At 53.7% G+C, this 23006-nt stretch overlaps 1 protein-coding gene across 1 annotated transcript in view; it reads right to left on the bottom strand.

Moving 5' to 3' along the window:
• Positions 1–3417: 3417 nt before the first annotated feature.
• Crocc2 (ciliary rootlet coiled-coil, rootletin family member 2) overlaps positions 3418–23006 on the bottom strand; it is a 41737-nt gene continuing 22148 nt past the window's right edge. Inside the window, exons 12-23 of the mRNA XM_036173681.1 lie at positions 22252–22469; positions 21565–21724; positions 21047–21214; positions 19494–19851; positions 19089–19267; positions 18099–18219; positions 17287–17420; positions 10470–10565; positions 9920–10066; positions 7271–7402; positions 6290–6469; positions 3418–5439 (exon numbers count right to left, since the gene is read on the bottom strand). Coding sequence (XP_036029574.1) covers positions 5368–5439; positions 6290–6469; positions 7271–7402; positions 9920–10066; positions 10470–10565; positions 17287–17420; positions 18099–18219; positions 19089–19267; positions 19494–19851; positions 21047–21214; positions 21565–21724; positions 22252–22469 — 1965 coding nt within the window. The 3' untranslated portion in view covers positions 3418–5367. The remainder of the gene's footprint in view (positions 5440–6289; positions 6470–7270; positions 7403–9919; positions 10067–10469; positions 10566–17286; positions 17421–18098; positions 18220–19088; positions 19268–19493; positions 19852–21046; positions 21215–21564; positions 21725–22251; positions 22470–23006) is intronic.

Here is a 23006-nt window from a genome sequence, read left to right as displayed (position 1 = left end):
CAGCACCGATTCCAAGGGTGGAACCTTAGAGGACTACAGATTTGTCCTTCTGCCCACGGGACACTAAGTAGAGCCCATCACTACCCAGCCCTGTTCTCTCCAACCACACAGCCTTGCTTGACCCTGAGTGCCCACCCCAGTTCCTACCTCAGTACTACCACCTTTCTCCCAAGCACATGCTTCAGAGGGTCCTAGCAAAGCCCCCCATCTGGATCTGGGTTTGGGTCTGCTTAGGAACTTCTGGGTTGCCACAGGACTCAGTACACTGTCAGGTACACAGTGGTGCTCAATAGATTCGCTGATTGAAGACTATTCTTCCAGGTATGTGAAGCAGTAGGTAGGACATGGGGCCCTGACTGCTTCCCACTAGAATCCCCTGATCAGCTATGGGGTACCAGGACACAGGCTTATCTCGGAACTGGGCTTGGGGGTAGGTAAAGCTGAGGCCGGGTCCTCCGATCTCCATCAAGAGTGTGGTACTGATCTCTATCCCCAACTGGGTGCCCTGGGCAGATTTTCAGTGAGGCCTGGGAGACAAGGTTTGGGGGTGGGGTGGGAGGCTAACACAAATTTCACTGTCGTTGCTGGGCATTTCATTACACACACACACACACACACACACACACACACACACACACAAGACCCACAGGCAAGAACTTTTTTCAGGTGCTAAAAATATTATCAGGAAATACTTTTCAACAACATGCCGTTTTAGGTCTCCCCCCCTCCCCACTGGACTCAAGGACGCCTTTGTCTCTACCACAGAAAATCCACATTTATCACAACCAAAATCGTTTTATCAAGCAGGCTCATGTTCTGCAGCAGGAAACTTGAGCTCCCCAAGAGGCCTGTGACACTTTAATTTAGGACCTGACCGTGTGTGCCTGTTTTGATGGGGGAGCCCCAGAGTCACCCACCAGATGTTCAGGACTTAGGAATCCATGAAGGTCAAGATGGAGAACACTATCCTTGTTCTGCGTGGTAAGAGGGATTGGGCTAGTCAGCTGGTCCCACACAGCAGGCCTGAGGCTGCCGCCCACCCTGCCCTTTTCTCCTTCCCTTTGGATGTAGCTAGAGAAACACGTGCTCCCCAGTTCTTTCCATCAAGTGGCACAATCAGAAGCCCCCACCCTCTATTGTTCCAGGATGGGGTGGGAGAGGCCTCAGGGGCCAGGGCAGGTGGGCTCCTGAGGAGAAGCACATAGCCCACCCATAGGTGAGACTGAACAGTTCACCTTGACAGAGGGGAGCGATGCCATACCTGCACAGCATCTGCACATGAGGCCTGCCGACCTCAGCACCCATGACATGACCTTTGCTATTGCTCTGGGGAAGACACTTAGCTGGAGCTCAGCACAGGCTCCCCAGATGGCTACAGCTTGCTTTGTTTCAAGCAAATAGGAACTGAAAAGGCCAAGGCAGGTGGGGCTCAGGCAGAGCTTTCTCACCCACTTGAGTGAGTGGTGATGCGGGAATTGACCTATAGGAAACTCTGAGTCCACTTGAGGTACAGGGTGGCCGGGGAAATATGCATATGTGTACCTGGGCTCCACTAGGTAGGTACCTTGGGGACCATCTCCTTCAGGGACAGCTCTATTTCCTGCTTCCTGAAAACAGAGGCACTGTCATAGTATGGCCATGTAGACCTGGAGAAACCACAGCCCATAAAGTCACACTGCTGGGATATTTTTAAAGGCACTGGGAAAACTCTGATGATACCATGCCAAGTAAAACATTTGGGAAACAGCATTCAGGGTAGCATGCCCATTACAACCATCCTAAGTGTGTTTTCTGGAGAAAGGAACTTCTCAAGTTTCTCCTCTGTAGCAGCAGGGTTCAGATTATGTGTGGTGGTGTGATCTTTACATGCCTCCTGCGTGGTTTTATTTTCTTGTATAACAATCTTTCAGTCAGGCACAGATCACATATTCCAGATGGTCTCCAAAGAGGGGATCACCCAGGAATATTGCAGGGACCTTGGTTTGTGTAATAAATTCCATGATGCTCTGTAGTGACAAAGTTGTCTCATGACATTTCTCAGATGTCCATTGTTAAACGACACAGGATGTCTTTTTTAAAAAAATATTGTTTTAGACATCTCAAATAAGCAGTGCATGTCGATTGCATCCTGCTCCAGTGTAGTTGAGGGGAGCCTTTGCTCCTGCTCCGGGTCTGATGCTGGCCAATCTCTTGATCTGACATCCGGGCTCTCAAGCCTGGCCTTTTCTCCAAGCTCCCTGAGCCCAAGCCCTTCTTTTCTATTTGTCTTCTCCCTACAGTGAGCTGAGAGGCTGGTAAGGCTGGGAGCTCCAGACTGGGGCACCCAAGGGCTTGGCCAGAGCCCCCTGGTCAGAGGGAATAAGGATGTTAGTACCCTCATATGGTCCAAATCTCTCAGTGTTCTGTCTCTAAGACCTGGGGCCATGCCTGATTCTGGGCCCTCTGTGTATATGTGCACCGTTTTGTCTGTCTGTCTCCCGGTGTTCAGAGCCCTGGGAGATACTTCTGTGTTTTGTGCTTGCCAACCCCTAGAGGGGATGGAGAGCAGGCAGAGGCTCATCTGTGGAATGCCACATGAGGTCCAGGCCTAACAATGTAGGTGCAACTCCAGGCTCCCCAAGGAGCCGAGGCTCCATTGTTGCAGGACAATGCCTGAGGGCCACTTTCTCGTTCTCATAGACATCCAGAGAGCCTGTTCAGATTGCTCAGGTGAAGGGCAGAGCTAAGGCCCCCATCTGAGGCTAGCATCTCTCAAAGCGATGCTGGGATCTATCAGACTTTGTACAGATCAGGAACCAAATGTGGGGCAGTCTAAAAAAAAAAAAAAAAAGAAACTACTTGGGTTTCCTTGCAAGTAAGACTGGGCAGTTCCAGCAGTGAGGTATCAGGGTTCTTTCCTCTCAAACTCTGGGGAGGACAAGAGCCAGAAGGCTAGGTCCCCCACCACGTGCATAGCCTGAATTGTTCACCCCAGCTGCCTCCTTCCTTGGCCTCGACTCTATCCAGGGATAGCATTCCATCCTCTTTAGTTTGTGCTGCTCCACTGGGCAGGTAGACTGAGGCAAGGCCCAAATGGAGTGAGCTGTGGGCTCCTGGATTTGACCCACTGGCTGCCTATAGTTAGTTACCTATCTGATCTTGGCCCAGGTGCAAGGTCCCTGCCCTTCCCCCAAACAGTGGTCTCATAGCACAGCTGTGAAGGTCTTTCACAATCTCCACCACTCTGCCCAGAGCAGTAATCAACAAACTCTGACACACACCAATGTGCACACGCCTTAGAAAATGTTTAGAGAAATACAATATATTCTTTTTTTTTTTTTTTTTTTTTTTTTTTTTAACAGAGCTGAGGACCGAACCCAGAGCCTTGCGCTTGCTAGGCAAGCGCTCTACCACTGAGCTAAATCCCCAACCCCACAATATATTCTTTAGAAAACATCTCCTTTCCCAAACACGGTCCTTTATGTTGAATAAGTAAGAATAATATCATCCGCACTGATTTAAATACTCAAAGCGTGGAACTCTCAGAAGCCCTCACTGTACTCTGAATGCTCCCCTGAGCAGCCAGTGTAAAGGCCCTGATCACCAGGGAGCACCGTGGCCAGATCACAGTGTCTTTCACTTTGGTGCTGAGAAGTATCCAGGCCTCTCGCTGCTGAAGTGTGTCCTCCGCTTCCAGGTACATTTCCAGGATACCTGCTCAGCTGACAGCTTCAATTCCATCGGTGTCCTCGGGACACCAGTGAGTCCTGCAAAGCCAGGAAGAGCCACACTGCACGTAGGCTCCTGGAATGAGCAGAGGAGGAACTCCCTGGCTGCCTGTGGAAATCTCCAGCTTCTGTGCCACTCTGGGATCCTTGAGCAGGGAGTTCAATCCTACCACAAGGGAACTGCAGACCAGGGAAGGAGGGAGGTGAGGGCCAAGTAGGAAGTCCCAGTTTCTCAGTCCTTGGTGGAACAGGCCATCCACTCTCCTCCACTAGGCTCAGTGTTGGCTGGTACCTGGAAACTGTAGGTGGGCACATATAGGGTACCTGTGCCACTGCCTACTTATCATTTGTCCAGGGAAGCCATTGCCAATGGGTCTCGGTGCTCTTTCAGAGCCTGGGCTGAACTTCAGGATCCTTCTTAATAATGTCACCAGTGATGGAGTCTATCTGCCCACCTTGATTATGCAGAATCTGGTTACTCTAAGTTCAACAAGAGGTCTGACTCCAGGATGGCTGATTTTAAGTCCCTGGTGATCTTGAAGTGAACTGACAGGCTGTCACATGTCTTGGCCACAGCTACATGACTGTGATTGGACGGGCTCCAGGAGCCTCTGGCCTTTCCTGCCCCATGCTAGGGTCCTCGAAGATGCTTCGGGAGGTCCTGGCGGAAGCACAAGCTGTGGGGGCAACCTGCACCCTGTGGTGCAGGCAAGCGTTTATCAGGCCGGCTGGTAGCCTAGAGGCGCTGGAAAGCGCCATTTACAAAGCCAAAGAGACTGGTCGGAGGGGAAGACAAGTCATTCTGGCTGGTGCTAATAGAAGGGAGGGATACAGATGCCAACAGGTGAGGCAGGAGCAGGCTCTGCCAAGATGATGACCTTGGTCTCCATAGCAACCAGAGCAGGGTTCTCCACTGGCGTTTTTCCAGCACTTTGTAGAAATGGGAGATGCTGGAAGAGCTTCATATCTCCAATGCCCCCGTGGCCAGCGAACCAAGGGGACTTGCATCTGAGTCATTTCCAGCCACCTGCCACCGAGCCGGGACTGCAGTTCCTGGATGTGGAAGATTCTGTGGCCACTGGATGTGGGGTGTGGTGGCTGGCCTTGCAGGACATTGTGTTTTTGGCTCTTGCTGGTGGAAATGTTTCCCATGTGTTTCCCCGTGTTTACAGAGCTGAGGGCATGGAATGCAGCAGCCCATGGCAAGGGAGCTGGTCTGACAGGGCCCAGCCGCCAGTGCCTGGCCCAAGTAGCAGGTCCAGTTTGGAAATGGAGCCCCAGGCCCAGTATGGGCTGAGGGGTGATCAACGCCCCTGCTCCTTGCAGCAGGAAGGAGCTTTAAAGAGCAGTGACCAACAATGTGGTTCAGCTCAGCTGGAGGCTGAGGTCCCCATAGGCAGGATTTCTGCAGTCTGGGGAGGAGCTGGTAGTGTAGTGTGCTTTGGTTGGTGGCTGCCTATTTGTGCAGCTTCACACAACACACCAGTGTTTGTTGAACTTGGCCCCTCCAGTATAGTGTGCATAGCACCAGTTTCCCCAGGAGCATGGGGCCCCAACATCCACCCCAGAGCCCGCTGTCCTGGCTGATCGGTGCAGGCCACCCAGCACAGGGGTGCAGGGGAGGAACTGCGGTCATTGCTTAGCTCAGAACGTCTAGCGTCTAGTCACTGTGGGCCTGTCGCTGCCGCCGCCGCCACACTTCCTGGTCCAGCTGTTTCTTCAGGCTAGCCACCTGGGGACAAAGTAGAGCCTCAGTCAGGTGAGGGAGCGACCCCAGGAACAGAGCCATGGAGAGTTGGGTCAGGAAGGGCTGGGGGAGGCTGCAGTCCATGGCTCCCAAGGGAGTGTGCTTGGGATAGAAACAGCAGACGGACAGGCAGAGGGCATCAGCTTAGGCCTGCAATGGTGAGCATCTGTAAGCATCCTATGAGTAGTGAAGGGGATTTTTTTTTTTCTGTTAGGGCCAGAAATGTGCTTAGAATGACTGAGTTAGACTAAGTATTGGTAGTGGGTCATGGACACTAAGCCGGAGGTAACACTGGGCAGCCACTTCGCCTCTGTGTATCTGTTTCCTTTCTGTAAAATAAGGGTTTTGACCACCTGTGGTTCTAAAGTTCTGACTCAGCATTCCGGCTGGGGCAGGCTCAATGCACACAAGTACTTGTGCGAGTGCATTGTACACGTACTCCCAAGGCTCTGTGTTCAGGTGCATTTCCCCAATAAGCTGCACACATGCTGATGTTCTCCCCGTGACTCAAAGGACAAGTGTGGGGCCACCACTGTTAGCTGTACGCCACAGGCAGTGTCTGCATGTCACTGATGACTGGCCTATGGCTACCTCTGACAGGAAACATCCTCTCAGGGACAGGGCAGTGGAGGCCCAGAACCCATGTTCTACCACTCATTGAGCTGCAGGTGATCCAGGGAGCCGCTCATAAAAGGGCAGACACACAGAGTATGCAAAGAGCCAAGGCTCCCAATAGAGGTCATGTGGTTACCCTTGCACGGGGCGCTATGGAAACAGGGGCCCTTTCTTTCCCCTTATGCAGCCCTGCTCAGAGGACCTGGGCTCCTGGCCCTACCTGTCTTTCCAAGACCTTCACCCTCTGCTGGTGTATCTGCTCACGGGACTCCAGAGCCTGTGTGGCCTGCAGCTGGGCCTCGTGGAGCCTCTTGGCCTCAGCTGCCAGGTCCCGCTGGTGCTGGGCAGCCAGCTCTTGGAGCCGCTGGGTGTGGGCCTGTTCCAGCTCCGCCATCTGGGCCTGGAGTAAGAACACAGGCACTGAGGGCTGCTGGGATCCTGGGGTCAGGTCCAGTGGGATGCCCCACCCTATCTTTGGGGCTGCACTTCCTGTCTTGGCCCCACTGCTTTCGGCTGGGGTGCTGGCCCTGGCCCAGGACCAGCAACAGACTGGAGCTGGCATACATATTCAGCCCACAGGTTTTGAGTCCAGGCCACCTGCTAAGGGTTTTGCTGGGCTGGAGCCCAAGCCACAGGCCCCAGGAGTGGGCCTTAAATCTGTGTGAACAGCATCCCAGGTTCCCTTGGAGGTTTCTGAATATTGATGATTATCCATCCTCCCTAAAGGTAGTCAGCTGGAATGGGGGGTGTCCCATGGTGAAAGGGGAGACCGAACCCTCAAAGGAGCACAGGCTGGTATCAAGCCCTGGGCCTAGGAGATATGTATGGCTCCATCATGGTGGAGTGGGCCTGCCTGATCCTCCTGTTTCTTGGGCCATTTTGCAGAGCCTGGCTCACAAGCCAAGCCCCCTCCCCCCCAGTCCCACCACTCCTAAAAGACTGCCCTCAGTCCTGACTCCAGTTCTGTCTGGAACTCTAAGGGAATCACTGGTAGACTCACTGCTGTCTTGGTCTTGGCTTGGCACTCATCACAGACAGTGACCTGTCCAGCTGTCTTTTCTGTACACGTGCATGTATATACATGCGGCATTCACATGCATGGGACACACATGAGCCCACCACTTGGGGACCGCACCATTTGAATCTGTCCCAGGTTTATCCCCAAGCGCACACAGCATAGGACTCCACTGGCTCAGCTCACCTGCAGCTGCTGGCTCTGCCGCAGGGCCCCATCTACTTCCTGGTGTAGACTGCTCAGAGACTGCAGCAGCAGCTCCTTCTTGGCCCCCAGCATAGCTGTGTCTTCCTCCTTCCTCAGGGTCTCCTGCTCTGCCTGCAGGGACACGGGGAAGCAGAACTGGGGTGGGATCTTTTTAGGGTCTTTCTGGAAGAGGTGCAGTATCAGGTCAGACTTCCCTCTGGAGAGTAAAGGGTGCTTCTGGGATGGACTCCAAATCTCCTGGTAGAGTTGGCAAGATTACTGCCCCTGCCCAGGTCTATTGGCATCTGCAGCCATAGTAGGCGTTAAGGAGAAGGAGCCAAGTGTCTGCCCTGTTTGGACCAGCAGAAGTTCCTGTAGTGATCCTTGGTAAGGGAGGTGGCATTTGAAGACCCATGTTCCTACCTCTTGCAAGACTTCCTCAGGCCTCTTGAGCCCTACATGCGCCTATGGTCTTTTGCAATGCACAGGACCTTCTAACTCTGCACACTCAAAGCCACAGATCTAATGTCACTGACACAGGGCCAACAAGTATGTGTCCAAGTGGCATAGCTGGGAATATGCCCCTATGTCCCATCCGTCCTGGGACAGAGCCCTTAGTCACCCACTCCCACCAGGATGGGTACAGGATAGGAGGAGTAGCCTGTAGGTTAGACATGGGACATAACCATTTTCCGTGTGGAGGTCAGGGATCCTTTTATCTTTCGGATGGAACCTCTGGAAGACACAACAGATGAGGAGTCCTCTCCCTTGAGAATGGCAGAAGGCTGCCTACCCACCCAGGGAGCTCGGAGCATCTGCATGGTGCTCTCGGAAACGCAGGGGATCCTGGCTTCACAGTCTCACCAGGCTGGCTATCAGCAAGACACTAGAGCCAGGCCTTGCTCTGAAGCCGGACTGCCGCTTTGCTCAAATGCTGGGCCTGCTTGCTGCTGGTCTGCTGGGGTCATGTCCAAGTGCCATGCAGCTCTCTTTTCAGTGCTAGGCAGATCGACTTGTGCCATCTGGGGCCTGGAGCCCAGGTGAAACTCTCGGGACCTTGGGATATAGTGAGTTGTTTGCATGGACAAAGTTATAGGGTCAGGATCTGGGCCTTAAAAATAATAAAAATGGAAACTTTCTTCTTTAGCATTGAGAAAAACAAAGAGTCCTCTCCACTGGAAAGGGAACCCTGTTTCTTTAAAAAAAAATCTAGTTACACCGCTAGAAATGTGTGTTATAAAGAGAAGAGAAAAGTGAAATCCAAAATAAATAAATGTCCACATCCGGGTTTCCCCTCCTGAGACACCAATAAAGGGTTTATGGGTTTGTGGGCCCCTCACAGCTGACCTCCTGGAACTAATTAGCTGTTCCTGCCCTCCCCCTCTTGGGCCCCAAGGACCCGATGCTGGCATTGTGCCCACAGCTATCTCTGTTGGCCCTAGGCAGTGCCACCTCCAGGAAGGCACTGATGCTACTTCCCACCCCTGCTCAGGCTGGGACTGGTACATCTTTCCCTTCAGCCACTACAGTAAGATCCTGGTGACCCTTTCCCGCTGTCACCACCTTCCCCCCTTGTGGGAAGGCAGGTAGCCTTTTATGAACAAGCTGGTTGGTGGCTTTTGTAACCACCCTGGCCTGCTGGCTCCTGTGCCCTGGGCAGGCTGGGGTGGAGGGTGAGTAAAGAGGCTTTGAGAGGGGCAGCCTGCCTTGGAGCCCATGCCTGAGGCCCTCAGCATCTCAACACAAATGTTCCTGCTTTGCTGCTTTGCAAATGCAGACACAAAGCCCCAAGTAATCAGGTTGCTGATGCCACGTGGCCAGCCCGGCAGATTCTATTCTCCCCTTCTCTCTTCCACACTCCACCTCCCTCTCCCTCCTGACTCTTTCTCTGGGGCCAGTCCTCTGGGCCTTTTCGGTCTTGGAGAGGGCAGTGAGGGTATCAGAGTTCTGTGGCCACAGCCTAGTCCTGTACTCTGCAAAGCTAGCTTAAATGGGCCGTGTCCTGCTCCTCCCCGCTTCTTCTAGTGGATACCAGGCTGCACGGATTCTGTCTTGTACCCCGACCCGTGCTGAGCAATGACTGTCCACAGCCCTACGAAGCATCAAGACTACTACTGGGTCTCATTGTATGGCCTGCCTGTCTGCTCCTCCGCTCTACAGGTGCTCGGTGGGTACTCTCAATGAGAAATATGAGAAAGGGACAGGTTATGAACATGGAGAGAGGCTTGCAGAACACTGTATCTGCCCCCTCACCTGCTGCCCCTGACACAGCCCATGACATCCTTCAAAGCTGGGTGCTTGTTTCCACTGTGAACAGGACCCAGGAGCCCAGGAAGTAGGTCGCGTTTGGGCAGAGCCGGCCACAAAGTCAGGGGTGGTGCTACTAATCCATGGTACTTTACCTTCCTCAAAGACAGTCAAGACAGGGTGCCTTGTCACCACCAGAGGTCTCTACAAGGTGCTTGGAAGCTCTGGGGCTGCCTCTGAACTTGGCACCATTGCCAGGCCAAATGTAGACACACTGAAGCCTGCTGGACCAACCTTTCTTTTCCCAGCACCCTCTCTCTGGCCAGCCGTGGAACTTCCCCACATCTTGCAGCTCTCCCCTATATCTCTAGGACTAATCTTCCCTGCCTCAAAAACAAATACCTGTATGAGGCGCGTGCGCAGCGCCGCGAGCTCCCCCTGTAGGCGGGCACGCTCGGTGCGCAGTGAAGTTGTTTGCTCCCGCAGGGCTCGCCTCTCTGCCCGCTGGGTCGCTGCAGCTTCCTGCTCCCTGTGACTCCGCAGAAGCACCTGGGTGGGAAGAGGCTGCATGGGCATGGGCCAGGAATGGGAGATCTTTGGCCTCTCGGAGCCAGGCATTCTGTCTGAGGACGGTCTTGGGCTCAGCTTATCCCGCTCCCCTCCTCCCCCAAACTATGCATCTGCTAACCCATCCTTCTGGAGCTGCCCACTGTGGAGCAAGAAAGTCAGCCCTTGGACTCCCTGTGGTGTCCCTCCATCCTCAGTTTTCCTGACGGTCTGTTATCTGGGAATTGGATGCACAGTCGACTTCACACCTGCCTCTTGCATCTGCCTAGGGCCTTCTTTTATGCTGAAGAACTTTTTAGGTATTTGGATGTAGCGCCTTGCCATGGTGAGCAGGTTCACTGCCTCCCCGGTGACAGGTATACCCTGTCCTCCTGGAGTCCCTCACCTGCTGCAGGGGCCCCAGCTGCCTCCCCTTCTCTGTAAGGCTCTGGCTGTGCCTGCTGCTCTCTTCCAGGGCCTGGCGCAGGGTGTCCACTTGCTCCTAGGAAGGGAGAGAGAGGGGTGGGGGTGGGGGCGGGGGAAGCATAAGAGTCATCGCATCTGCTCTAGAGCCTGAGTGTGTGTGGATGTGGTAGACAAGAACATGGTCGAGGATAAAGTGCTGTGCACTGGTTAGTGGTTAGTGTGCCAGCAGAGGGTTGGAAGGCTCTTTCAATGTCCTCTGACTTCATTAAGAAGGACAGAACAGGGGCTGGAGAGATGGCTCAGGGGTTAAGAGCACTGGATGCTCTTCCAGAGGTCCTGAGTTCAGTTTCCAGCAACCACATGGTGGCTTACAACCACCTAGAATGAGATCTGGTGCCCTCTTCTGGTGTGCAAGCAAACATGTAGGCAGAACATTGTATTAAAAAAAAAAAAAAAGGCCAGAACAGGCTACCAAGCACCCTAAACCTGTCCCTTGGGCCCAAACTGATGACTTTGGGTCATTGAGGGTGAGTGTATATGTGTTCATATGGGCTTGTACACATGTGTGTGCAGGTACATATGCTTGTGCATGTGGAAACTGGAGGATGCTGTATATCGTCCATGATTATTCTCCACCTTAGGGTTTTTTTTTTTTTTAAATTTATTCTTATTTTATGTGTAAGAGTGTTTGCTTGCATGCATATGAGTGCACCACATGCATGCCTGGTGCCTGCAAAGGCCAGAAAAGAGCTTTGATTGGATCCCCTAGAACTGGAGTTATGGAATGTTGTGAACCACCCCGTGGGTACTGTGAATCGTACATTCCTGGGGTCTCTGCAAAAGAAGCAAGTGCTTTTAGGTCCTGAGCCATTTTCCCAGCTCCTCCACATTTTGTGAGACAGGGCATCTTACTGAACCTAGAGCTCCTTTACTCCACTAAGCTCAGTGAGCTCCAGGGATCCACTTGCCCTCTCCTTGAGGCTGAGTTTACAGACACACTGCTTTCTATGTTGTGCTGGTTCTCCTAGCTGATCATGCTGGCCACCATGGCTTTAATATTCTCCCTCAAAATCTTGTTACCATATCTCAAATATTATCTATCCTGTGCATAGGCAAAACCAAACCCAAAGCGCCCAGCCAACATGCAACCGTCAAGCCCACACAGAAACAAAGACCCACATGAAACTGATCCAAGCAAGCCATCCTCTGTGCCAGAGCCCAACCCCTCTGGGGAGCATGTGCACAAGGGACGTACAGCAACAAGGAGTGACAAAGGAAGTCAGGAGCACCGGAAGAAAGGGTACACATTTATACTGCAAACTTCAGGAAGACTGAGATGTAGCTCGCTGAGTAGAGTATGTGCCTAGCATACCTGACGTCCTGTGTCTGATCCCTTAGCACCACATAAACTGGGCATGATGGTGTCTGCCTGTAAACGAAGTCCTTGGGAGGTGGAGGCAGGGAAATTAGAAATTCAAAGACATCCTCAGTTATGTACTGAGTTCAAGGCTAGTGTGGGCTACACGACTCTGAGAAAACCAAACCAACCAACCAAACAAACAGATGAGAAGTACAGCAAATCCCAGCTAGGGAAAACGGAAAGAAAGCTCGAACACCAACAGATCACACATTCCACTGTAAAGAAGCACAAAGCTGCAACACAAAGCAGTAAATAAGATACAGTATTATTAGTGAAAAGGGTTGGAATGAGTAATTGAGATGAAAATGAGAGAGGAGATAAACGTTGATTATTTGAAAAGATAGACTTGGGTAAGGCAGATCAGGAATAACAAACAGAGTAACAACAACAGCAAACCTGGCAATGGTCAGGGATGGTGGGGTATGATTCCAGACACACCTCCACCCAGTATCCACTGTGCACATACATTCATGTACCACATTTGCATACATGTATAAGTAAACTGAGGCTCAGGGTGATGTGCATACAGGTTCTTGGCATGCCTAAGTCCCAAATGACACACCGATCCAAGAAACGGCAGAGACAGAGACTGGCCAGGACTGGAGGGGAGAGCAGGCATGACAGGAGCTGTAGGGTGGAATAGTTAACCTTTCTTGAAAAGCTAATTCCTATGCAGTTTCTATCACTCCAGTGATAGACAGGGATAGGAAGCCCAACAATTCTTTTTATAGCATGACCTATTCTTAGCACAGATAAATCCAAACACATGTGACATCACTAAGGAACTACAGATGCAAACAGTTGACAGCAGCTGGGCCCGCATGCCCGCGATGTGAGCCCCAGCAAACGTGCGCCCCCAAGGCAGGCCAGGTGTGCCCAGACTTGGAGCCCAGAGCTTGGTCCTAAGGCTTCTTTATGCCAGCAGGAGAGCGAGCGAGCGAGCAGTGGGCTGTGTAAAGCCAGTGGAGATGTTCAGGGTGTGCTTGCCACAGGGGAGGCCTGGGCAGGAGTCCAAGGACTCTTCAGGTGCCACTAGGACTCTGGGGCTGTGACCTGGTGCCAATCCCACAGAGAATGTTAGTGGCCTCTCTACTGGGGCATGAGGAATGTGTGCCCCCACAGGGGGCAGTTCTTGGTTCCTCTGCTTGAAAGCCCATCCAGATGCATGTGCCCTGGTGCTGGTGGGTGTATGTCCTCATGCTGCTGGGTCCCCGGGGTAGTCCTGTGTCCTGTCGTTCTTTGGGTCCCTAGGACAGTCCTCTGTGTCTATCATTCTGAATAACCTTTGTGTCCCATTTTTCTGTTGGGTCCCAGGATAGCCATGTGTGTCTTGTTGTTCTTCTAGGTTCTCAGGGCAGCCCTGTGTGCCCTGTTGTTCTGCTGGGCCCTGGAGTAGCCCTGGCAACGGGAAGGAGTTGCTCTCAAACAAGACTTGTACTGTTTGCATAGCACAGCCTACCATTTAATTAGAAAAATATGCTTTTAATTAACTTTTTCTTGACAAACACATTGGCTTATGTGAACTGGGGGTGGGGGGGTTAGCGGGGGGAGGGATCAGCCCATGAAAGTGAAAGAAGTTGTGTAAAATGCAGGGCTTGCTTTGGAATATGCCCTAGGTTTGGCAGAACCAGGAGGGCGCTAGGCCAGCCTTGTGGGGGCTGGCAACAACCCAGCTGTGGCAAGGGGGCACTGGGAAGCCATAAGAGTAGCCAGGTCCCCAGGCCTCCAGCTGGCTAGGAACAAATGGCATTTTGCTAGGATTATGAGAAAAAGATGGCATAATGTTGATAGGTTTTAAGAGACTTCTATTTTTTTTTTTTTTTAAAAAGTGAATTCTTCATTGAACTGAGAAGTGATTATGGACAGAGGAGAGCAGAGAGACAAGGGGAGATATCCAAATCCCAGGGAAACTGACTCATATGGATGAGGTTGCCCCCTATGCCCCTCAGGACCGCACACTGGCAAGCTTGGAGCAGAGGGCATCTCAACAGCAGTATCACTAGGAAAGCAAGCCTTTGTCTCCTTGCTCCCAGGCAGAGGGTCTTTGGAAGGGGGAGACACTCCTCTGATGCAGGCTGACATGGTTCCCCACACCTTTCTGCCTTTCCCCTCAGCCTAAGAGGTCAGGATAGAGTCTCCAAGTTCCCACCGGCTCTTCTCCCACTCTGACTTCCAACAACAGCAGAGTTCCCCTCTTTTCAAAGACAGGCAAAGTAAAAATATCATGGAAGAGTGCCATTCAGAGGGGTTAGGTTTGAGGCCTGCTAACCAAAGTGAGTATTGTTTTTAAGGTGAGATAGGGCAGGGGCCAGAGGTCCAATGGTCAGAAAGATGACAGTCACAGCCCATGATGCAGGGAAGACTGATGACCCAACTTCTGGATTTGGGGGAACAGAGACAGGAAGGAGACGTGGGAGGCAAGGACCAGGAGTCCAGCTTAGAACCCAATTTCCAGAGACTTGAGTTAGACAAAGTGCTAAGAAGAGACTGGTGAAGAAAAGGGGCTTGTCTGTCTGTCTGTTTGTTTGTTTGTTTGTTTGGTCTATTTTGCACTGGAGATTGGGCCTAGGGCCTTGCATATGCTAGGCGAGAGCTCTACTCCAGAGTCATATCTTCAGCCACTTTCCTATTTTGATTCTTTTGAGTCGGGGTTTCACGGCTGCCCAGGATGTCCTTGAACTCCATCAATGTTTTAGGTAGCCCTTGGACTTCCTCAGTCAGCATCTGGAGTGGCTGAGGTTACAGCCCTGGCTGAGATGTTTCTGAAGTGGCAAAGACCGAGAGCAGAAGGCAGGTGACTGGACCCTGCTGGTGCAGAAGGCTCACAGCAGACAGGGAAAAGTGGTAAGAGGGTCTGTAGCAAGCCAACATTTTGGTAATTCACATAGCCTTGGCTAACTTGGAGCTCTCTTGTTATACAAAGCAGGCTGCCTTTGAACTTGTGGCAATCCTCCTGCTGCTGTCTCTTAAGTGCTAGACTCACCATCACACCCAGACTTGGCAACATTTTTGAATTTTAAAGACAAGTGAGCCTTCTGGCTTCCACCTTAGAGGGAGCTCTAAGAAAAATCTGCAGAACTGTCGCATCTTTGTAACGCATCTGAGACTTTGCTCAGAGGGCAACAAAGAACCCGAAGTCTGAGAGAAATCGGGTCCCTCCCGGGGGAGCAGGGCCACACAGTGCTTCCTCACCAGAGCTATGATGTCTTCTGGAATGCCCGCACACAGTCGAAACCATACCAATCAGGTTCTGAGGGACCCTTTCATCTCCCTGCTGTGCTAAGATCATGTGAGGTCACAGAGCAAGGCACGATGTAGGGGGTGTGAAGGCTAGGACTCTGTTGATGGGTTAGCCACACGGGAGGCCTGCTGCTCAGCTCCAACTAGTCGACTGCACAAGAGCTTTGAGCTGGAGTCAGAAGAGGAGCAGGAACTGTCTTGAGCTGTCTAACTCACATTGTCCTTCTGTGAGTCAACCCAAGAGGGCCCATGACTGGGAGCCGGAGTCCTAGAAGCTAAGCGGTACGTGGCCCAGGCCCAGGCCTCAGCCTTAGAATGGCAAAAAGCTGGACTTGCCCTAGCAAGCCTGGAGGGCCTTCTACGAAGCCTTTGGTGGAGATTCTGCCAGCTCTCCCCAGGAGAGGCCCTCTGCGCCAGTTCTGTCTCTGAGAATGGGCTTCCTGCATGAGGGAATTTAGAGCATCGGCTCATGGTCGGTCACAAGCTGCAAAGTCATGAGAAGCTTTTGGCCAAGTGTAGGCTGTAGTGGGTAGAGAACCCAGGTCTGTGGCAGAAAAGGACGTGGAAGCTCAAGGTGCAAGTGTGGGATGTGGTGGCAGACAGCCTCCCGGAGGTCCATCTAGAGGAGATTCAGGAACAGACAGATCCTCAGCACCGAGACACAAGCAGTAGGGAAGAGAGACAAAGACCCCCGGGACGTGGAAAGTGGACCTAGCCCAGAGGTGGGAGGACCCCTAAGCACAGCCAGCAGTTACCTTTGAGATGACCCCAGAGGAAGACCTGAACTGAGGCTGGAGGAAGATGGGAAAACAAAGAATGAACTTTCTGCTCATGGATGAGAAAGCACAAGTCTAAGAAAGCTCAGAGAAGCAAGCATGGACGCAATCCGAGGAGAAACCGTTTCTCATCAGGTGGCCCTTGTCAGTGGGGTAAACACCCTGAAAAGGCAAAGGTGGGTAGAAACAGCTGTGAATGAACATAAAGGGCAAATGAATGCAGTGGGGGCCACTGTCAGCCTTGGGTCAGGTAGGATTCAGGACAAAGCACTCAGCTGGACCCAAGGCCATTCTCCCCTGTACACTGGGGTGGGAACACTCCATTAGGAAGAGCACATTCCACACACACTCACACCCCACAGCGCAGCTATGCTTAGAGGGGTCTTTCCTGAAACCTCCTGGGCAGATGAGGAAGCTGTTCCTGGAGGCAGGACAGCCTCTGTCTTCTGCCTTTTATCTCCCTGCACGAGGCTCCTGCCCACCAGACTGCTCTGAACAGAAGGCTTCTCAGGGTGGCTAGACTCTCCCCATGATCCCTGCATAGAGAGAGGGAGTGTAGGCCTGGGTGAGGCTGGTGACCAGTTTGGCCTAGTATTTGCCTCTTCAGCTGACGTTTAGATAGAAGCCTGTGGAACCCATGACGTCTAAAGGCTAGCATTCACCTGCAGCTCCCTCCACGGAGGGGTACTTGGGGACCCCATTCCTGTCCATGGTTGCCAACTTTATCCTCTTGGCAACAGACCTGGGGATCCTGTTTCCCTGATACCTAGGGGAGACCTTCTAGCTGGGCATGCTCTTCCCTACACATATGGGTCCGCCCAGAACATTTGGGAAGGCCTCAGCTGTTCTCTGGAGTCCTGCCCCTGGGCAGGGGAGGCTTAGTTAGCACTTGCTGCATTACTCCATCTGTGGTCCATGGTAGAGCCCCTTACTGAGAGGGCAGAGGGAGGCCAGAGCTAGGCCCTGACCTACGGCCTGGCTGCTCCCTCTCTAGGGTTTCTGGGCCCCATTGCAACTCCAGCAGCTACTCATGGCACAGCACCCCACATGGGAGCACACACTTGAGTCCCACACAAACCCTTGTGTGACAGAGACACAGAATGAAGGGCAGGCCAGGAGCAACAGCAAAGAGCCCCGTGAGGATCTCAGAGCTAAGCAGGACCTCCCCGTGCCTGCCCCTGGGACCTCAGATAAAGGGGTGGACCTGGAAGGCAGGAATCGAGCCCTAGCTCTGCCCCTTGCCAGCTCTGCCCTTACCAGAAGATCTCAGTTTCATGGGTTTGTAAAATAAGGTCGAGGACCACTTCCACGTTCTGATGACCATCTCTGATTTGTCTCTAGTCCCCTCCCGGGAGTCCTACCTGCATCCTTCGCCTCTCCTGGCTCGCAGCCCGGGTGCTTGCCAGGTGCTCTGCTTCCAGCCTCTGGAGTGCCTCCTTCTGCAGGACCTGAGCTGCCTGGGCACTGTGCAGTGCACCCTCTGCCCTGCGCTGGCCTGGCGGGGGGCGGGGGAAGGGGAAGCAATGTGGCTTGAGGCTCCCACACTTGGAAGATCTATGGGGTAACTGCCACTTGGCTGTGGTCCACCCCAGTTCACAGGCTGCAAGTAGACTGGGTAAACTGAGGCAAGTGTCACCTGGGTACAGGGCTGGGAGAGGCTCCCCATTTCAGGTGGGGTTTGGGGAGTAGTCCTGGGGCTGACCTTCTGAACTTGGGTCACGGCTCCCTATATCTGCCCTGCTTTCTCTACCCTTAATCCTTCTCTTCTTCTCTCCTGGGCTTTGGGCCATGCCTCCCACTGCCTTTTTAATGGGGGGCAGTAAGTTTAAAACAGTGTGGGGGGGGGAGAATTAGCAAAGGGCCTCTCTGAGGAGGTGACAAACAGAGTCATGTGGATTTCTGGAAGGGAGGGTGCCAAGCAGAGGGCACAGCTGCAGCTGGCCTGAGGTAGAACTGCAGGAGGTGGGGGCACAGTCAGATTCAGCAGGTCCCAGAGGTCTCTGGAGTCCACCTCTCTAATGGGAAGTCATCAGTGAGGAAGGTGGCACTGAGCCATCCTGGGCATTGGGCAGTAGTCCCAGGCCTACCCCAGAGCTCTCCTGAGGCCATACACTAAAAGTGGGCAAGGAAGAGACACGGAAGCCCCAACCCCTCATAGGAAGGACAAATTCACCTTCCTCTGCATCGGCTAGGTCCCTCTGGAGCTGCTCTACACGGCTCTGTAGGTGGATGCGCGCACTCTCTGCCTTGCTCAGCCGGCTGCTCAAACTGGCCACCTGGATGCTAGCGTTGTCCTAGGCAGGAAGAAAGAACTCAGCAGGGTGGTCTGGCAGGCAAGAGGGAGGGGGCAAGAAATTCACTAGTGAGCTGAGAGGCCAGGCAGGCAGCTTCTGGTCTAGCCCATGACATATGGGTCAGGGTAGTGGGGTGAGGTAGTGGGACCCTCCACTGTAGGGAAGGCCAGCTAGAGTGGATGGCTGAGCTTACACACCAGCCTGGGAGGGCACAGAGGCTGGAGAAGGGGCAGAGCCTGAAGAACCTAGATTGGGAGCAAGGACACAGAGTTGGGGAGATTCCAGGGGTGGTCACAGGAGGCTGAAGCAGTAGGCCAAGGGTGAAAGCTGAGAAACCTGCCCCCCAGGTCTAGCACTGTGGAAAGGGGGAGCCCAAAGAGAAGAGACAACCCCTGTGGTCCCTGTGATTATCTGCCTGTCCCACAGAAATCATAAGGGGACAGCCATTGTGTCCCTGTTGGAGTCCTGGGACCAGAGGCATCAGTGAATAGGAGGGGAGAGTGTCCCCCTGTGAGAGACTGTGGGGGACACTCAGGTGACCCGGCCAGGTGTATAAGGCAGTGTCCTCAGACTCTGGAACGGCCCAGCAAGGCAAGCTCCAGGGCATTTGCTGCTGTCTACTCTGAAGGACAGGGTAGCCCTGGGCCCCATGAGGCAGCTGGATTTGAGAGGTGGTGGCGTTCCTGCTGTTTATCAGCACAGGGCGGTCTAAAAACCAACCACAGAGTATTTCCCAGGGTCTCAGCAGGCCCAGGAATGGACAGACAGATGGACAACAGTCTTGAGTGAGTGAGTGAGTTCCTCCCTGCCTCCCAGAGTCTCTGGGGGTATATGCCCATGTGGGTGTAGAAGATCTGAATCCCTTTTACCCGCTCCTGCTGGGCTTCCTGAAGCTTTTGCACCAAGTCCCTCAGGGCATCCCTTACAGAGGCCACATCTATGATCTGTGAGTCAGGGTCTCCAGGTACAGGTGAGGGCCATCGGGATGGAGAGTAGGATCGAGTAGGGGGACTGACCCTTTGCCGTCCAGGGCGAGTCTGGGAGTTGCCTGCAGGAGGTGAAAGTCAGGGGAATGTAGGTTGGGACAGACACACAGATGTCCGGTGCTCTTCTCTCTGAGCTCCTGCCCTGTAGGAGCAGGGAGCAAGACTATAGTAAACACAGACTCCTGAAGTTGTTGGCACGGGCCCGGTCTCCTTATTCTGTGTGTTATGAGGCCTCAGGAGAGGTTGGGGAACTCAGGTTGGGGACAGAATAGAATGGAAATCACTGACCTGTTGTGGGAGAACGGGACCTCTCTGGAGAAGCCAAGTGGCTCTGACTCCGGAGCCCTAGGCCACTGCGGAGTGTGGAGCAGAGCCGACCCAGCTGGGCCTCCGCATTACGCCTAGCTCCCTCAGCCTGGGCCAGCTCCTGCTCCAGGATGTGCACTCGGCCACAGGCATTGTCCAGGCTGGCCTGAAGGCTGTCAGCCTGGCTGCTGGCCTGTTGTAGCTTCCTGGTGAGCCTGCGCAACTCGGCCCGCAGGGTCTGCTCAGCCCTCTGGCTCTCACAGAGCTGCCCCTCCAGCTGCTTTGCCTGGGCCTCCCTGGCTGCCTCGACTTCAGCCAACTTCTGCTGTAGCCCTAGAACCTGTGGGAAGGATGCTGGGACTCAAGTGTAGGATTCTGACATCTAGGCTGGCTGGACCAATGGTTCAGCCAGGCCAGTGGGAAACCCTGTTCTGTATACCATTTGAAGATGCACTCAGCATCATCCCAAGACAGTCTAAAGCTGGAAGGTACCCTAGCTATGTCTCCTAGTGTATTTAGCAGGTGGCTATATCAAAGTCAGGTGAGATCTGCCCCTCAGCATCGTGGTGTATCTTTCAGCAGGAAAGAGATCTGCTGGCAGCTGTCTGCAAAATCTCAGCTAGCTAGGGCCATAGACTGGCTGCCCTCTCCTGCTAGGAACCCATCTCAGCTACCTTCTCTTCATCTGCCGCTTCAGAGGTCGTGACCAAAGTGTGTTTTATTACATTTCTCACTATGGGACAATACCTGTACCCTACATATGCGTGCATGCATGACCAGGAAATGTACGGGCTGTGGGGAAGAGGGAAAGGCAGCCTGCCCCCTTCCCCTGAGCCAGAGCAAGGGGGTCTGGCCTCATCTCCCTTTCTGGGTGGCTGCAGAGTAACAATGGCCTTATTCACAGAATGAGGTGTGGGGCTGAGGTCATTCTGGGTCACATGAGCTTGGGAGCTAAGCCCCCACATTCTAGGCATGACTGGTGTTCAAGATGGCCAGGCATGCTATTTGAGTCTGAAAGCTGGGGACTGCTGGGCTCAGAAAGGCCCCCTCTGTCCCTGGAGGCATGCAGTACCATTAGTACACTGAACTACAATCTCGGCTGTGGCTAAACAGTGACTGGGGAGCAGGCTTAGGGGCTATGTGAGTCTGGGGCACGGGGGGCATGTGTGACATGGACAGGCAAGGGTCTAGGCATTAATTCAGTGTCCTGAGGCCTCCCAACCTGGCTCCAGCCCAGAATTCTGCCCAGCACCTGGGCAAGATTTGTCTCTTTCCTAAAACAGATCTAGGTAAATTAAGAGGTTACAGCTTAACCAAACGCTTGCCCTTGGATCCCTTTCACTTGCCCCTTGCTGCATATGACCAGGTTATCAAAGGGACAGTGAATAGAGAGAGGAAATGGGCATCTGGCCTCTTTACCATCCCTACTCACTGCCTCCTGCCTCCCCTATAGGTGTTCCCAGGGACCTTGACTTGGTCCCAGTTTGTACCAGAGCTCAGTGGTTCCCCCTCAGGGAGACAAAAAGTCTTCCTACCTCCTTCTGGGCACCATCACGGGCAGCCTGGGACTCAGCTACCTGCCTCTGCAGCTCCAGTGCCTCCTGCAGGTTCTTCCGTCGCTGCTGTGCGTCCCTGGAGGCTTGGGTCTTCAGCTCACTCACCTCCCGTCTCTTCCTCTGGTTCTCGCCTTCCAGTGTCCTTACCTAGAACATGGGGGGCAGTGCCGAGGGGTCAGGGCCCAGCAGCTTCAGTGTCCCCTGCCTCCACTTGGGAGCTGTCCACATTCCAGGGACCTCAGTTCTGGGCAGAGGGCTTGGGATCCAACCTCTCTTACTCTGCAGACATACACCTTGGGCTCCTCTTTGAGTGAGTGTGCTGACTGGGGAGTATGGGAAGCAGCTGTGCATTAGTTATGGCTCTCCACTAGGCCGGTGGCTCTGGCCAGAGTCGCTCCACGCGAAGAGCGGGGTAGAAACTGGCACCCAGGGTGCCTATGAGACAGGGACAAAGGAGGAGGACCCGGGACAACCTGGTTGGGTGGAGTCCCCCTCACCTGTCTGTGGCGCTCCTGAAGCTTCCGGCGGGTATCCCCCTGTGCCCGTTCCAACTCCTGCAGCCTGGCCCTCAGCTCACAGGCTTCCTTCTGAGCAGCGGCCTGGGCCTCCTGAAGCACCAGCAACTTTTGCTCCTGCTCCTCCTTGGACTGCTTGAAACTAGGCAGGGCACAGGCTGGCTGGACACTGGGCCCAGAGGGCCAGACAGACCCTCCCCAGGGAGGTGCTATTCCTAGTGCGCACCCTCCACACTGCCCGAAGACATAACCTCTGCAGGGTTCCCATTACCTCGGCCTCAGAGGCTATCCAAGTCTTAGTAGCCAGACATGTGCCCTTGGGCCCCTTTCACCTCTTAGCTCCTCTTTAGCCCACCCTTCCTGACCCCTCGAACACACCCCCAGAGACCCCATGTCCAGCCCACTCACAGGGACTCGGGTTCCCTAGACTGTTAGGCCTGTTGGGTGGGAACTCCTTGAGGACAGGAACAAGTTGGCTTGGTCCCTAGCCTCCCTGGATAGGCTGGCATTTGTAGGCATTTGAATCTGGACAGCTGAAAGTTGCCTTCACCGCCCTTCTGGCCCACTCATTGGCTGCCCTCCGCCGTACCCTCTCCCTATGGCCTGGGTGGACAGCAGGGATGCAGGCTCCTCCCGTAACTGGTCTATAGGGTACCTGTGGTACCATACCTGGCTTTCTCTTGCTCAGCCCTGTGGATGGTGGCCCGCAGCTTGGTGTTGGAGTGTTGCAGCACATCCCTCTCTTGAGTCTCATCATCCAGTGCCCGGCGGGCCTCCAAGGCCTCCCTGCGAAGCCTCTCCTGACTCTCTTCACTGTCCTGAAGCTCTTGGCGCAGCTCAGCCAGCCTTTCATGGGCCATGTTCAGCTGTGCCTGCAGCCCCTCAGCCTAAGGCAGAAATATGCTCTAGTGAGCAGCTTGGGGACCATGGCGCTGTGGGTGCCCAGGCAGCTGCTCCTGGAACCAGAGGGAGTAGAGGATTCTGACTCTCCCTGAGCAACCCTGGGTCACCCAGCACTTGAAAGAGAAAGCAGGCCCCTCAGGTATAAGGCCCAGATAGTGCTCACCCTGACCCTTCCTGGGGCTGGCTCTGCCCTGTGTTCACTCTGTAGAACTCTGAAATGTGGATTGGTGGTCACCGGGCTTTCCTGGAGCATGGCTTTGTCCATACATCAGCTCTGACTACTGATAGCCTTTCCTGCTTGCTAACCCAGGGCCTGTGCCTCCCTTGGGATAACTATGTAGGTAGTGAGTCAGCAGCCTGGTGCTTAGTACCAGCATCTATATAGTCCTGAGCTCAACCATCCCCTCCAGCCTCTTTCTCCTAATAGTGTGGGAGGAGATGAGGTTGGGGAGGAAGAGCTCAGGCACCCATGTCCTTCAAATTCTCCAGGAGACTCAGGGCTTCTCAGGCCAGGCTGCTCT

The sequence above is a fragment of the Onychomys torridus genome, chromosome 23 (genome assembly GCF_903995425.1).
Source record: "Onychomys torridus chromosome 23, mOncTor1.1, whole genome shotgun sequence".
Lineage (NCBI taxonomy): Eukaryota > Metazoa > Chordata > Mammalia > Rodentia > Cricetidae > Onychomys > Onychomys torridus.
The sequence above is the reverse complement of the archived record's forward strand: the minus strand, read 5'-3'. Positions and strand labels throughout refer to the sequence as shown.